The sequence below is a fragment of the Rhamphochromis longiceps genome, linkage group LG22 (assembly GCF_057381845.1).
Source record: "Rhamphochromis longiceps isolate RC_006_pf linkage group LG22, R_longiceps_female_GT1.1, whole genome shotgun sequence".
NCBI lineage: Eukaryota > Metazoa > Chordata > Actinopteri > Cichliformes > Cichlidae > Rhamphochromis > Rhamphochromis longiceps.
The window spans coordinates 12956368-12971874 of NC_140577.1; the positions used below are offsets into that span (position 1 = coordinate 12956368).

The window sequence follows — 15507 nt, forward strand, 5'->3', positions numbered from 1 at the left end:
AGAGAGCAAGTGCACACATCAAAGCCCCCTGCTGGAAACAGCCGAGACAGACGTGCGCGGCCGACGCGCCTCGCTTAAGCAGCATTGCAGGAGGTGGCCGACATTGTCGGTGGACATTAACGCCACACTGTGCATTAGTGACCTTGAATTAATTTACAGTACGATGCTGCTGAGCCAAGACCTCATTCACACACACACACACACAAAAACCCAAAGCATCGCAGCATTGTTTCCTTCAGAAAATGAGGTCGCGTTAAACTACTTCCAGTGCCATATATGGGCAAAAACATCACCCAATACACACACAGCTGAGTTTACAGAATACACCAGTTTGTTATTCAAATAAAAGATCAACTGTGATAAGTCCTAAGTGTCTAATTTATTAGAAATGTTCAAAATGGAGACAATTAAATCACATTTTTTGTGTTTACAATGTGACCACATAAACACCACTTTTGTCTGCGTTTGCCTGGTCCTTCAGGCTCAGGCAGCAGCATTATGTTGGTCTTGTTTGCTTCTTTCAGCTTTGCTTCCCCAGTCTTATCCAGTCCATCATTCCTTTTCCAACAGGAGCCATCTCCCTAGCAGCCGAGCCAGGGATCTTCTCTGTTTGTCCTGGAGATAAAGGCAATTTTTCTGGCCATCTCCGTGTGGTATATACGCCTGCAGTTCTCAAAGTTCTTCCGCTGTCGTTCTCGGCAGGGCTTCTCGTAGTATCGTTTGCGCTTCACTGTGTCAACAATGCCATCCTGAGTCAGAATCCTGGAGTAAACAGAAAAAACGTGTGAATAGATTAGACTTAGTAAACAGAAAGAGCAGTAAAAGTGACACAAATGTAGTCCCAAGTGCATCAGTTCCTATTAGATGTCAGCCTCTGCTTATAAGTGCTTAATATGCTAAAACCATTACATTTTTATTCATCTTTTTTTTTTTTTAGACTAATCGGTAACTCACCCAGACAAAATGTCAAAATGTAAGAAGTACAACAGAGAACATTACGTTTTCAGAGTCTGAGGGCATGCAAACACAGTCAGCTTCTAATGAGACTGAAGCACGGATTCATAGGTAAACTGTAACCAGAACTGCACCTAACCACAGCACAAACCGTAACTGGCTCCCAGCCATAGGATAAACTGTAACTGGGATGTAATGCCAAGATAAACTGTAACTTGTTCCTGACCACAGGACAACATATACCCTTTAAATATGTATTTAAAATAGTCCAAATAACAGAGAGGACCAAAAATAAATAGATCTTGAAATGTTAGTCCTTCAAAAAATTGTGCGTGCTCTGCTTTTGGATCCAAATAAACATTTAAAAATTAATCATCTTGAGCCATAAAATCTATGCAAAAATAATGTGCAAAAGTCTTGGGCCACCCCTCATTTCTTTATATATTTTGCTAGTAAAATGGAGAATAGTTGCAGTGATTTGCTGACCATTTCTCAGCAAAAAAGGCAGAAGGATCTCTCAAGTTCTGTGTCAGGTCTTTGCTGGATTTTTTTCAATTTATGAAGGACATGACAGATATTCAGATATTGTCCATTTGCTGTAGATAGGTTTATAGGCCTGCAACCTCTCCAATTTTTAAAGAGGACACTGCACACCATGTTGAGATATGTACTTTTACTCCTAGAACTTTACATGTAGTGTTTTAATTTGGAAAAGCGCATTTTACAGAGAAGTACTGCTACTTTTAAGTTACTTTCAGATCTAAAACCTTCTTCTACTACCATGCAGTACAGTCTTTTAGCAGTTCACTATACAGACTCTTGTGCACTGTAATACTATCTGTATCGGGGCAAAGGACTCTGCACAAAGGCTGGAAGATCATGGCTAATGTCTTTTAAAATCAGTCCTTAACACTTTATTTATCCTTTATGATTTTCTCACGGGTCACACAGTTAATTCATGGTCCCGTCCAACTCCCCACCCCCCACCGAGAAAAAAAAAAAAACTAGAATTCTCCCTGCTTTTACTTTGAAATCCAAATGTAACAACTAAACAACAGAGCTAAATAAAATTGTCGAAATGTGTGAAATTACTGTTTTTTCTAGCGCAATTTTAAGTCGAATTTTTTTTTACGTTATGCTCTTTAAAAACCGCGAATGATGCTAATATGCTTAAAATACGCAGACTTTAATCAATTTCAATTTAAACGTGTAGTGAATTTCGCTTTTTGATTACATGTATATCTATCTTAAAAATTAAAACACAAAAAAAGCCTCAGAAAAAGCGTATTCTGTAAACTGTGTTGTCCCCACTGCGCAGGCGCAGCTCTGTGACATTGAGCAACAAGCTAGGCTGGGCCGTTAGCGCGCCTCTGGTCGGACAACAAACACATCTGACAAACAACGTTAAATTCAAAAACCTCGCAGTGACCTGTTTAAAGTCTTGTACGCGGCATCCACATCCCCGTTTTGGACCATCACCGTCCGGGAAATGAATCGAAGGTGTCTCGCCATGATGAGACCGGTGCTTGCTCAACTCTCGTTCGGCTGTAAACGCCTAACGACAAAAGGTTCCGGACACAAGAAGCGCCGCATAAACACAAACACTAGGGGGCGTTTGACTCAACCGTTTTAGTAAATGGCATCTTTCCCGTGGTAAAGGCTTTTCTGCCTTTTTTTCTCTCCTCCCAGATATTTTATTCTAAAATTAAATTTTCAGTTATGTTCGAGACTCTACTTTACTTTAAAAGACACGTATGCTTCATAAACCCTTTTATCATTTTGAAATATTTCTTAAAGGTGAAAACTTGAAGTGAAAATGTATTTATGGTCATCTGCCTCTGTCTATCTTCACATCCTCCTTCACTTTATCCCCGAATCTCCTTTGTGGGCTTCCTCTTTCCCCCCTGCCTGGCAGCATCTTCAGCAACCTTTGCAAACATATCCGCTATCCCTCCTGTGCACGTCCAAACCATCTCAGCCTTACCTCTCTAACTTTGTCTCAAAATCACTTGACCTGAGCTGTCCTTCTGATGCACTTATTCTTGTGTATCCTGGCCTGTCTCAATAAAAACTTCAACGTCTCCAGCTCTGCCTCCTACAGGTAAAAACAACACCCCTTTAGTTTTATCTACGGTATTTAATCTTTTATCCAATGAACTTCTGACTCCATGCTGTTGTTAATATTTGTTATTTTGTTATTTTGATGAGTAATGATGCAGGAAAATGCTCTGTTCTACATATGTTGGACCTCACGTCAGCTTTTGAGACTGTTGACCACCGCATGCTCCTTGAAAGGCTAAAACACTGGGTGTATCTGGAACTGCCTTTGAGTGGTTCTCCTCATACATCACCGATCCTATTCTGTGGTGGTCTCCGATTTTAGGTCATCCTCTACCTCCCTTATTTATGGTCTCCCTCAAGGTTCGGTTTTGGGGCCTTTATTGTTTTTAATATATCTTCTCCCCTTCCAGCATATAATGGGCTCTTTTGAGGAGATTTCTTATCACTGTTATGCTGATGATATTTCTTTTAAGCCCCAGGATTTATCTAAGCTTCAGCTTCTGAATGACTGCTTAGATTCTATCAAACGTTGGATGGCTGCAAATTTTCTCCAACTCAACGAGGGGAAAACTGAAGTCCTTATGTGCGCTCCAGACAGATTATTATCCCAGATAGTGAAAGCCCATGGTCCTCTCTCGGTCTATGTTAAATCCTCTATCAGGAATTTAGGTGTCACTTTTGATTCGACTCTTACATTGGATGGGCATGAGAATTCTCTGGTTTGTTAAGCCCTATTTTATCTCACTCTGAACTGGAGATTGTTATACATCCATTTATTTCCTCACGCTTGGACTATTGTAACTCACTGTTTATGTGTCTAAGCAAAGGTTCTCTGGATCGTCTGCAGGTTGTGCAAAATGCTGCAGGTAGGCTTTTGACAAAATCCTCTACGTATTCATATGTAACACCATTGCTATCTCAGCTACACTGGCTTCCTGTTGAATTCAGAGTCCATTTTAAGATCCTGGTCTTGACTTATAGAGCTTTGCATGGACTGGCACCAGCCTACATCTCTGATCTGCTACAGCCCGATGTCCCTAGCAGGTCCCTGAGGTCATCTGATCAAGGCTTACTTGCTATAAAACAGACTAAGAGGAGAACTAAGCTTTTGCCACTGTGGCCCCTAGCCTGTGGAACTCTTTCCCCCAAACCTTAAGAACTGTGGACTCAATAGTTGTTTTTAATAAACAATTCAAAACTCAGTTCATCTGCTTTTGGTTAATTTTTGCCTGTTTTATATTGTCTGTTTTTACCTTTTTATGACTTATCTTATGTGCTGCACTTTGTGACTCTAGAGAGGTGCTATATAAATAAAAATGTATTATTATTATTATTATTGTTGTTGTTGTTGTTGTTGACAGAGTATATATGCATTGATGGATGCTGATTAGTTATAGAACCCATGCACAGTCATGTGTGCAGGGGTTCACAGCCTCCACCCAGGAACTACACAGCCACACACACACACACATACAAATAAAATAATCTGAATTAATCAGAGAGAGAAAATCAAACAAACAAACAATCATGTCTCTCTAGAGCAGGGAACCAAACTGCTGCCATTAGAGGCTGTATAAAGGGAGATAGCTTTCAGGGGAATCACAGCTTCATGGAGTTACATCTGTTGTCATAGCAGCAGTGAGAGCAGTGTCCGGTGTTATTCTTTCATCAGGGCTATTCTCCTCTCTTTCTCCTCATCCCCTGTGCTCTGCTGTTGTCCTCTGTCTGAGGTCAGCTAGCGGTGAATGCTGCTGTGTGTAAGGTGGGTCTAATTAATCTGCCTTTTCTCTACATAACATTGCAGATGAGGTCAACTCCCATGTTTCTGTAACTCTATAGGCTACTGTATCTGCATGGTGCCACGGGGAGGAATGCTTAGACAGCCTGCACAGATAACATCATGACTCCTTTTGTTGGGTGAATGCAGTGCATCGTGTTTCCAGAGGCATCCCGTCTCATCCAGCGCTGCTGAAACCTTCTTGGCACTGAGTCTCTCTCTCTCTCTCTCTCTCTCTCTCTCTCTCTCTCTCTCTCTCTCTCTCTCTGTGTGTGTGTGTGTGTGTGTGTGTGTGTGTGTGTGTGTGTGTGAGAGAGAGAGAGAGAGAGAGAGAGAGAGAGAGAGAGAGAGAGAGAGAGAAACATAAAATGGAAGTTTGCATCTACAAACTCTGCCAGTAAGTTTCATCCACATTATGATCACACACATCCCACTGATGATACTTATGTGAATATTCAAATTGTTTATTTATCAGTTTCTGCTGATTTCTGCTGATTACTGTCATTGCATTGCCCAACTTGCGATCACATTAATTTAACCTGTTTTTAAATTATTATTATTTTGTCTGTTTTCCCATGCACTCTCTTCTTCATCGCACTTGTACACTGTGTTTGGTTTGGATTGTTGAACCCAGACATTTAAACTCATCCACCTTCACCCTCTCTCTCCTCTTTGCATCTTTACTGTTCCGTCTGTCTACTCTCACAACCGATCACAATGTTGTCTGTGAACATTATAGTCTGTGGAGACTCCTTCCTGGCCTCGTCTGTCTGCCTGTCCATCACCACCACAAACAAAAGTGGCTCAGAGCCGATCCCTGATGTAATCCCACCCCCACCTTGAAACCAACTGTCACTCACGCTGCACACCTCCTCACTGTCTCACTGTCCTCATACATGTCTTGCACCACCCTCACATATTTCTCTGCCACTCCTCACTTCCTCATCAGCACCACAGTTCCCTTCTTGGCACCCTATCATATGATTCCTTTAGATCCACAAAGACACAGGACAACTTCTTCTGACCTCCTCTCAATATATTTAATGCACAACAAACCAAATGTCTCTAAATGTGAATGACCTTTTTTATTGTGTTCTTGTATAAAGCAACTATAATTGTGGTTTGCATGCAAAGGAAAGGAGCATTTGAACTGTGATTCACTGAGCAGATAGTAATCAGCCCCTGTCCAGTTCAGATAAAGACAGAGTGAGATGATAATATAAGTTTTATCGGGTATATTAAATATAAGCTTTTTCATTCACATAAATAAACCAGTTATCAGTGAAACATGAGTCTTATTGGCCACAAAAACAGTCCAGGGCATGTTTCAGCATCTCCTTTCCTCCCTTGTTGGTTGATTCTGTTCATTCTTTTGCTTTGCTTTGATAGTTATTGCTTTAGATTTTGTCTGCATTAATCACACGCACACCGGGCCACCCTCTCTGTTTATGTAGTCCTGCACTGCTCTTGCGCTGAAAGAAAGGGAAACACATTTTTAATGGGCTATTGAGCCTTGTTTTTGCTGGTCCGATGCACTTGAGTTTAAACTGGGCTCTATGTGGACGCTGGATTAAAATGAGTTTGACACTCATGCTCTAAAGTTTTAATTGCAGGGTGGCAATGCCGATGGCATGTTCCTGGATGGATGCCTCCAGCTGGCTGTCTTATCTTTTCCTTTTTCATTACCAGCCTTTCCAACCCAGCTTTGGAGCTAAACACATTAACCTGATATCTGATTTGACATTCCAGCCCTTTAAAACCAAACACCCTTGCTTCTTAAATAGTCCTAAACTTAATAAGTAATACGTTTCAGCCTCATTCCATGTTTTTTTATTATCAGGAGCTCTTGTCAAATATCTGGGAGTAACATAGTGCCATCTTAAAAACAATTAACGCTTCTATTTAATATCCGAGCTGGCAGCCCATCAACATCAAAGGACTTACTGGAAGTGAATTCTCCAGCTCTTATCCAAATCTTTCACCATGCTGACAGAGGTGGAGGGTAGACTTGGAATCGGGGAGCGAGGGGGAAAGTCCCTCCCTGCCACTGGCTTCTGCATTGGCTGGACCGGCATCAGATCCAGGCGAGCAGTCAGCCAATGAATGGAGGCTCAGATGCAGGCAGAGGAGACGACTTTACCAACCGGTGAACGCGGGAGGACAGACATATAGAGAAACAGTGACTGCGACCAGAATAGGTTTATAATCCGCTGATAATCCAATAATATTAATTTCTGCAAGTGCTTGCACAGAAATGGAGAATAAAGTCACCGATTTCTCTGGAAAATGGAAAATGAAGTCTTCGGAAAACTTCGAGGAACTTTTGAGAGCGCTTGGTGAGTGAATGGATTTTAAAAAATTATTATATTTGGACCTTCGCATCAATTAGCTCATTTAATTTGCTTTCTTGAAAAAAATGCAGAATAACTGTATTTATGTATTACAAAAGAGGAACATCTTATTTTTAAGTATAAAAAATTATTTACACGCGGAACGTTAAACATGCATGTTTTGCACTGATTTTAATCATGAACTGTAAAACAAAAAGGAAGGAGGTGGGATGCATCTCGATAGAAAAAAAAGTCCTGTCAGTCATTTTGGCATTATCCGTTGGGCTCAGAAATCGGCTGGAGAGCCGAAGCGGTCTGAAGTGGCTCTGCATGTGGCTAAACTGGCTTGCTCCTGCATAGTGGCTAATGTGGTCCTGGGAATATTGGTTCTGTTAAGCCACACAGGCTTTCTACTGAAAACAGGAGTGAGAGGTCAGGCGAGTGCCATCCGGTGGCATCCCTTAAAAATGTGAAGACAAATATCCTATGGAGGACGATGAGACTAGGCTCATCTGTGGCAAGCTCCTGCTCATGCGGTTGTAATTAGAGCCACTGTAAACGGAACTAAGCCTCGACATGGGCCCCAGCAGACTGCCAGGTCTGAGACTGACTTTCCTACAATGCCTGGGGCCTCTCTGGCTTAATCTAGGGGTGTGTGTGTGTGTGTGTGTGTGTGTGTGTGTGTGTGTGTGTGTGTGTGTGTGTGTGTGTGTGTGTGTGAGTGAGTGAGTGAGTGAGTGAGTGAGTGAGTGAGTGAGAGAGAGAGAGAGAGAGAGAGAGAGAGATTGAGTGCCTGCTGCTTCTGTTATGCATGAGCAAATCTGGTCTGAATCAGATTTTTGGGGTGTTTTTTTTTAATCACTGAAGCCAGTCCAACTCACACAGCAAAAGGTTACATTCACAATAATTTACATCCCTACTCACAACACTTCCATGGTGCTATTCATTCAACCTTTTCTTTTCTTGCTGTATTTCTACAGAACAAAAGTCACAAAGTGTTTTATAGAAACATAGAAAATGATACAAAATAATAGATGGAACTACTAGAGGAGTTTAAACTGATGCAAGTAAATAAAAATGAGGTTGCACTGGTGGGTCTTCTTGAAGGTATCAACAGTGTCTGCAGATCCAGTTTAAGGACTAAAGGACCCCCTCCAAAACCCCAAATCACAATTTTCTTTGCTCTTCATCCTGGACCAGGTACCATCAGGAAGATTTTCTGGTTGAAAAAGCTCCCTAATATAGAGATACGTCTGATCACAGTGATCACCAAAATCTTAAAATGAACCCAGTGTAAAGAAATCAGAAGTGGTGTCATATGGGACCTGGTGAGAAACCTTCCAGCTTTAGCAGATGTGTTCAGGCGAAGGAATAACACATTACCACAATGAAATAAGAAGCCTGTATAAATATTTCTATTTCAGATTGAGAGACAATATTCACTTGAATAACTCTGTTAATATTTGGGTGGCTGTAGCTCAGGAGGTGGAGCGGGTCATCTACTGACTGAAAGGTTAGTGGTCTGATCCGTGCTTCAGTCTCCAAAGTATCCTGGAGCAAAATACCGAACCCCAAGTTGCTCTCCAATGGGTTCATCAGAGTATGAATGCGTGTGAAAGACGGAAAAAAGCGAATGGTTGAATAAAAAGCTCTATAATAGATATAAAGTGCTTTGAATGGTCAGGTAAAAAAAAGAACTGTATAAGGACCAGCCCATTTACCATCGCTCTTTGAGAAGTACATCAAAGAACTGCAAAGAGAAACATTCACACCTACCCCAAAAATGACTACAGAGACTCAAAAATGACAACAAAAAGAGAGACGCAAAACTGCAAGACACATTCAGATGGACTCATTTTCTACAGTTTTTCCAGTTGTCTATGCACACGATGCGTCATACCTTATCTGATTCTTATCTTCAGTGATCATTATTAGAAATATTTTTTCTAGAAAACCAGACTCTTATCTCAAATCTCAAAAAAAGCTGAGGATTACAAACGGATTTCTTTGAAAAGTGGCTCAGGCTGTGAGGATGAAGAAACTTCAGGTTGTTTTTCATTTGACAGGCTAATGAATCACTTTTATTTTTGCAGTGAACTGTGCCTTTAACAACAGAAATAAGTGGTTTCATACCAGTGGTTCTGTATGTTGTGCCTTATTAAGAGGAAATCCCATGTGCTCTTCATTAGCAGGAACCATTTTCTGAAGCTTGCCATATGTCTGTGAGATTAATGCTCTTGTTTTTTTTTACGTCATTCACTATAGCCTGCATGTATAGACTTGAAAGAAATGAATCACAATGAACATTTCCCTGCTTTATTTTTTCAGACTTGGGTTACTGTGTGGCAATGCAACAACGCGGACTGTTTTGAAAATGTTTAGGCTTCCAGAAATGATTTCGTGCATAACCTTTGTTATGGAGGAATCAGACAATATTTAATTTTGTTGAAGGGTATGCAATAAAACTTCCCAGCACTGTGTCCCATAAAGACGTTGTAAAATTAGCAGAATGTGGGGAAATCAGAGTAAAACATGCATGCCCTTCAGATAAAGTTTGCCTGGCACGCACAGCTATGATTATACTCATTCCCCACTGTAAAGACCAGCACTGCACAGCTCTGGTTTCACATTTGGTCTGCATGTCTGTGGTCAGGTGTCAACGTGTTCTTGAGGAAGATTGCAGTGGCAGCGGCGTCCAGCCCGGCAGTGGAAATCACCCAGCAGGAAGAGACTCTGTCCATCAAGACATCCACCAGCGTCCGCACCACCAATGTCTCCTTCACCGTGGGTCAATCTTTCAGCGAGACCACGGTGGATGGACGTCCCTGCACGGTACACGTCTCTTTGCTTCAAATTAACCAAAAAACACAAAAACTGTGCAATGTTAGTACATGCATACCGGGATTTGGCCAAGGACAGCATAACTAGCCCCAGCTCTGTGCAAAAGAAACATATGGAAATAATTTCAGTGCAACTCGAAGAGATCTGTTTTTCATCTTCATACCGAGTGGGTGATGAAGGACAAGCCGTGAAAACATTTTGACGTGCAGCAACCAGCACACTGAGCTCCGGTTATGACCAAACCTGAACTTTGCTATAACTTAATTCAGGCATTGATACGTTTTCTCATGTGAATCCCTGCAGAGTTTTCCTAAGTGGGAAACAGACAGAAAGATCAGCTGCGAACAGACTTTACAGAAAGGCGATGGGCCGAAGACAGCGTGGACCCGAGAGCTGACCAATGATGGAGAGCTCGTACTGGTACGTGCAATAAGTACAAAATGAACAGTGCAATCAATTTGAGTCTCAGTGTAGATATTTTAGGACCCCCAAGTAAGATTTGAATTCATTTTCAGCTTCCAGGAAGTAATACATTCATAAAACCCATGTTTTATTCACAAGAGGACAAAGAACACATGTCAAATCTCTAAAAGGAGAAAAATATTGGCTCATTTTGAATTTCATAACAAAAACATTGTCTTGCTGAAACATGCAAGGCCTTCCCTGGAAATGCTGGATGGGAGCATATGTTGCTGCAAAACCTGAATGAGCCTTTCAGCACTGATGCTGCCTTTCCAGATATGCAAGCTGCCAATTTCACAGCCCGCTCATTTGCCTCCATGTCATCTCTGATGCAGAATTTTGAACTGAGTGCTGATAACAAGCCAGAAAAGTCCCTCTCCTCTTTAGTCTGCAGGATGTTGTGTCCATGTTTTCCAAAAAAGAATTTCAAATTTCGGTTCGACTTACTAAGGAAAGGTCTTCCGCTTTGCCTGAGTCCAGTTTAAATGAAAAGATGCCTGTGTTTGTGCATTAGAGGGCTTTAATTGTCATTTGTGGATGGTACAGTGAACTGTGTTCACAGACAGTTATTTCTGGAAGTGTTCCTGAGCCCATGCAGTGATTTTTATAACAGAATCATGTCTGTTTCTAATGTGATGCTCCCCGATTGCCTGAAGACCACAGGCCATGTGATTTCTCCAGATTGTCAGAATCTTTTAATAATACAAACTACAATGATGAAATATTCAAAGTTTATTATTATATTGTTCTGAAATTGTTCCACAATTTTGTAGACTCTAGTGTACGTCTGCTGAAATGTTTTCCATTTCAGAGTGGTGTTGACCAGTTACAGTTAGAGCAGGCTGTGCTTGAATGGAGGTGAAAACTACAGGTGAAATACATTTAAAGTAGGGAATTTGCTCCAGTGTGGAGTACACAAGGGCTATGTCAAAAGGATTATATCATAATTTGTAAAAAAGCATAATGAAATCTGATGTCCCCTGATGTTTGTTTCACCCCCAACCCTAACCACCCCCTAAGACTGGTTCTGCTGGAGGTTTCTTCCTGTTAAAAAGGAGTTTTTCCTCCCCGTTATCGTCAAGTGCTTGGTCATACCTGATCGTTGGAGTTTTGTGATTTGGTGCTGTATAAATTGAATTCAATTGAAGCTTGCCTTTGTGTGCTCAGTTTTATGTTTTAAAAATTTTTATGCATTATGATGTTGGTTTAGCATTAAAGTTGAATATACTGGGAAAGTTCAGCCTCTTCAGAGATGTAATCATGAGACTGTCAGCTGCTGTCCTAACAAAGATTTCCCTTTCATGTAACTACCTTTAAAAATCTGTTTTTTCCTTTGGGTAAAAGAAATGTTGACAAAATAAGCTGACTTTAAACACATCCTGCTCCAGGACACCTGTTCTCAATCTTTTTCTTGCTGACTAAATGGTTGTTAAACAGCTTTAAAAAAAGAAAAACATGAACTGTGTCTTATCTGTGTCTGTGTTGCTGTTTTCTTTCAGACAATGACTGCTGGAGATGTTGTCTGCACCAGAGTTTATGAGAGAGAATGAAGTTGTTTTTTTTTCCCCAGGACTGTCATACAATACTTCTGTTTTGTGCCTCATGCATGGTTTACATTTACTCGCCTTGTTTTTCTTCTTCTTCTTCCTCTCAGAGAGTCGGTGTTGGTCAGGTCAAACAGTGCTCAAAATGCTTCAGCTGGTATTGTTTTTATAACAGTAAACTTATTCATTATGTATCATACTACATTCCTTTTTTAAAAAACAAATAAAGCTTTATAGCTGTGTCTAAATCTTTTTTAAAGATGTTAATAAACAGTTTTATATAAATCTGGTTTCTTTTCAAGCTCTCATTCTTTATGTTGTCCCCACCCGGCACCTCCTATTCCCGTCTGCATATCACTTTACATTACTGTCTGCCATTTGTACACCCTTTCCCCCAAAAGCTGTTTCCATTTGCAAACCCTTGTCCTCTATGTGCTCTCTTTCATCACTACAATATGCATTTGATTAGTTTGAAAACTCCCAAAGACAATTCATATTTCATAAACTCTGCTTTGAGAGACACTTGGCAAAGACGAGGGGGAAAGAGGGAGTGGAGAGGAAAATGAAATGAGTGAGGGGAAAGGGAGAGGGTGGCCATGAGAACATTAGTTAGCATCAGGGGAGTTCATACACTCTATGCTCCGCTTTCCAGCTGTGCCTACATGCAGAGCATGCTCATTAAAAACTCCATTGCTTTCTTCTCTCTGGTTCTGTGCCCAGTTACAAAGTGTTGACCGACTTCCTGTTATGTTGTGCTGGGACACTTCCAGCTATTTCCTCTCTAAAATATAATTTGTCACCATATTGGGGTGCGAACAAAACGAGAGCCAGTAGTGAACAAGAAAGTCTACCCTTTGCTCACCTAAAACTCAGCAGCGTGGTTTAGTCTGAGCCTCACCTTGCTGTGAAAAATGGACCTCCGGGGTCTCAGGGACTTCCTGAGAAGAGAACAGCTATGGTTCACAGGCAGTGATGGTTTTTCCAGGTTTGCAAACAGTGTGCAGACAAGAACCCCTCTGAAGTGCTTCCCAGTTTATATACACATTGCTGAGCAAGCAGCAGGTGGACTTGGCCTCCTTTAGGATGACTGTCATTAATAACCTCAGTGGAAACGTGTGTGTATTTGGAGGAGAAAGTATCAAACCTTTTTACTCAAGTACAGCCATGCACCTTACATTTTATCTCTACTAGGACTACCCCTGTCTCTTTTTTGAACTGAGGGGTTTCTGTCATATTTCAAGTCTGCTTTGAAAACAAAATGACTGAGTGTGCATAAGAATTTTTCGACTTTTCGATCAATCCTGATCATTCATGAGAAGGTTTGGCTCCAATTCATCCCAAAGGTGTTCTCTTGAGTTGACTGAGTCAGCACTCAGTGCAGGCCAATTCCTTTCACTGGAGTTAAGGGGGTAAGCCCCACTTCTAAAAAAAACCCCATCCCTGCACTATAATCGCCCCTCTACCAAACTTTACACCAGGCACAAAGCAGTCAGACATGTACTGTTCTCCTGGCAATCACTAAACCCAGACTTGTCCAACAGATTGACTGAGGGGAAAGCGTAATTCGTCGCTCCAGAGAACACGTCTCCACTGCTCGAGAGTCCAGTGTAGGTGTGCTACAATGCTTTGCACTTGATGATGTAAGACTTGGATGCAGCTCCATGGAAACCCATTCCATGAAGCTCTCTCTTCTTGAGCTGATCCAAAAACCACATGAGGTTTGGAGAACTGTAGCGATTGAGTCTGGAGAAAGTTGGTGACATCTGCGCACTATGTGCCTCAACATCCGCTTATCAGATTTGGATGGCTGACTGAAGCTGCAAACGGTGCACCGAAACCACTGAAGCAAGAATTAAGAATGGGATGTCACTCAAGTTCATATGGATTTGAAGGCAGATGTTTGAATACTTTTGACAATATAGTGTGTATACTCACTGTTTGTTAACACAAATGCCAGCCAATCACACGACAGCAGTTCAATTCATATGCATTTAGTAGGGATGCAGATATGGTTGGATGAACAAAGCTAATTTAAGTGACTTTGAACGTGACATGGTTGTTGGTGCTGGAAAAGCTGGTTTTAATTTTTCAGAAACTGGTGATCTGCTGGGATTTTCCATCACTTGGGCTTACAGAGAATGGTGCAAAAAGAGAAAATATCCAGTAAGCGCCAGTTCTCGGGGAGAAAATATTTTGTTGATTTCCAAACTCCTTTGAGTGTTAGGAAGGCAACAGTAACTCAAATAACCACTTGTTACAATCACGTCGCCATTCAGACTGACTGCAGCAGCAGAAGACCACACCAGGTGCTGCTCCTGTCAAGTAAAAACAGGAAACTAAGGCTACAGTTCACATGGGCTCATCAGAACTGTATAACAGAATATTAGAAATTTGTTGGTTGGTCTGATGAATCTTGATTTCTACTAGTAGGGTCAGAATTTGGTGTAAACAACACCAGTGCATTGATCCATCCAGCCTTATATGAACACTTCAGGCTGCCGGTGGCATAATGGTGCGGGGGATATTTTCTTGGCACACTTTGGTCCTCTTAGTAGCACTTTAGCTTGATTTAGATCAGGGGTGGGCCTCAAGGGCCCGTGTCCCTGCAGGTTTTAGATGTATCCTTGATCCAACACAGCTGATTTAAATGGCTAAATTACCTCCTTAACATGTCTTGAAGTTCTCCAGAGGCCTGCTAATGAATTAATCATTTCATTCGGGTATGTTGATCCAGGGTGATATCTAAAACTTGCAGGACACCGGCCTTGAGGTCTGGAGTTGCCCACCCCTGGTTTAGATGCAGGCCAGCACGGTGGCACAGTGGTTAGCACTGTTGCACCACAGCAAGAAGGTCCTGACAGATCACCTTTGAGAATCGGTGGAACAGGAGATTAACATAATGGATGTGCAGCCAGCAAATATCAGTACAGACCAAAATCTCTGCGGAATCTTTGCCACAAAGAATTAAGGCAGTTCTGAAGGCATAAGCCTCAAATAAGCCTAAATATAAAAGTCGTTTTTTTTTTTTTAAGGCAAACCTGCGGCATAATAATAGCTATCATGTTAAGATAGTCCAGCAAAAATGCCTGAAATGCAGAAGATTACAAGTGTACAACAGCATAGTGGAGATAAATTAGATGTATTTAAGCAAAGTACCTAAAAATGTGTACTTGAAAAACACTGAAAGTATTATGTGTGACCAAGTATTTATGGCTTACACAACCTCAGCCATGATGTACGTGCTTTTATGTCTCACAACCAGAATGTGTCTTTTGAATGGCCTCAATGAAACCCGCGGCATTGTGTAAGTGCTCAACAAAACCGCAGCACTTTAACTGCACTCAGGAGAGGCTGGAATGTTCCCTGCTATTTGCTCAACAAGAAAACTGGCATTGCGCAAACACACACACACATAACATGCCCAGAAGTCTGCCTAAATGACCCCTTTGACTGATGGTTGCAAGCCTCATAGGAGCAGTCCAAACTGGTCCCTCCTTAGCTGGGTCACTTTCCAAACAATTCTTATGCCAGTTCATTC

The 15507-nt window shown here is 41.4% G+C and overlaps 2 protein-coding genes across 2 annotated transcripts; one reads left to right on the forward strand and one right to left on the reverse strand.

The window, feature by feature from the left end:
- Positions 1–359: 359 nt before the first annotated feature.
- Positions 360–2522, reverse strand: mrps21 (mitochondrial ribosomal protein S21). The gene is made up of 2 exons (XM_085396747.1): positions 2384–2522; positions 360–762 (listed from the first exon to the last, which is right to left on the reverse strand). The coding sequence occupies exons 1-2, from the start codon at positions 2464–2466 to the stop codon at positions 582–584; spliced, it is 264 nt and encodes an 87-aa protein (XP_085252873.1). The 5' UTR covers positions 2467–2522; the 3' UTR covers positions 360–581.
- A 4366-nt stretch (positions 2523–6888) lies between these two features.
- Positions 6889–12016, forward strand: crabp2b (cellular retinoic acid binding protein 2, b). Its single transcript, XM_085395747.1, has 4 exons — positions 6889–7128; positions 9776–9954; positions 10267–10383; positions 11925–12016. Exons 1-4 carry the CDS (start codon positions 7047–7049, stop codon positions 11973–11975), a joined length of 429 nt encoding a protein of 142 aa, XP_085251873.1. The 5' UTR covers positions 6889–7046; the 3' UTR covers positions 11976–12016.
- Positions 12017–15507: the final 3491 nt, after the last annotated feature.

Coding starts and splice junctions, on each gene's coding strand:
- mrps21 (XM_085396747.1), bottom strand. CDS start 2,466: ATGGCGAGACACCTTCGATTCATTTCCCGGACGGTGATGGTCCAAAAC. Junction 763..2,383: donor GCGTACAAGACTTTAAACAG/GTCACTGCGAGG, acceptor TGTTTACTCCAG/GATTCTGACTCAGGATGGCA.
- crabp2b (XM_085395747.1), top strand. CDS start 7,047: ATGGAGAATAAAGTCACCGATTTCTCTGGAAAATGGAAAATGAAGTCT. Junction 7,129..9,775: donor GGAACTTTTGAGAGCGCTTG/GTGAGTGAATGG, acceptor GTCTGTGGTCAG/GTGTCAACGTGTTCTTGAGG. Junction 10,384..11,924: donor ATGATGGAGAGCTCGTACTG/GTACGTGCAATA, acceptor GTTTTCTTTCAG/ACAATGACTGCTGGAGATGT.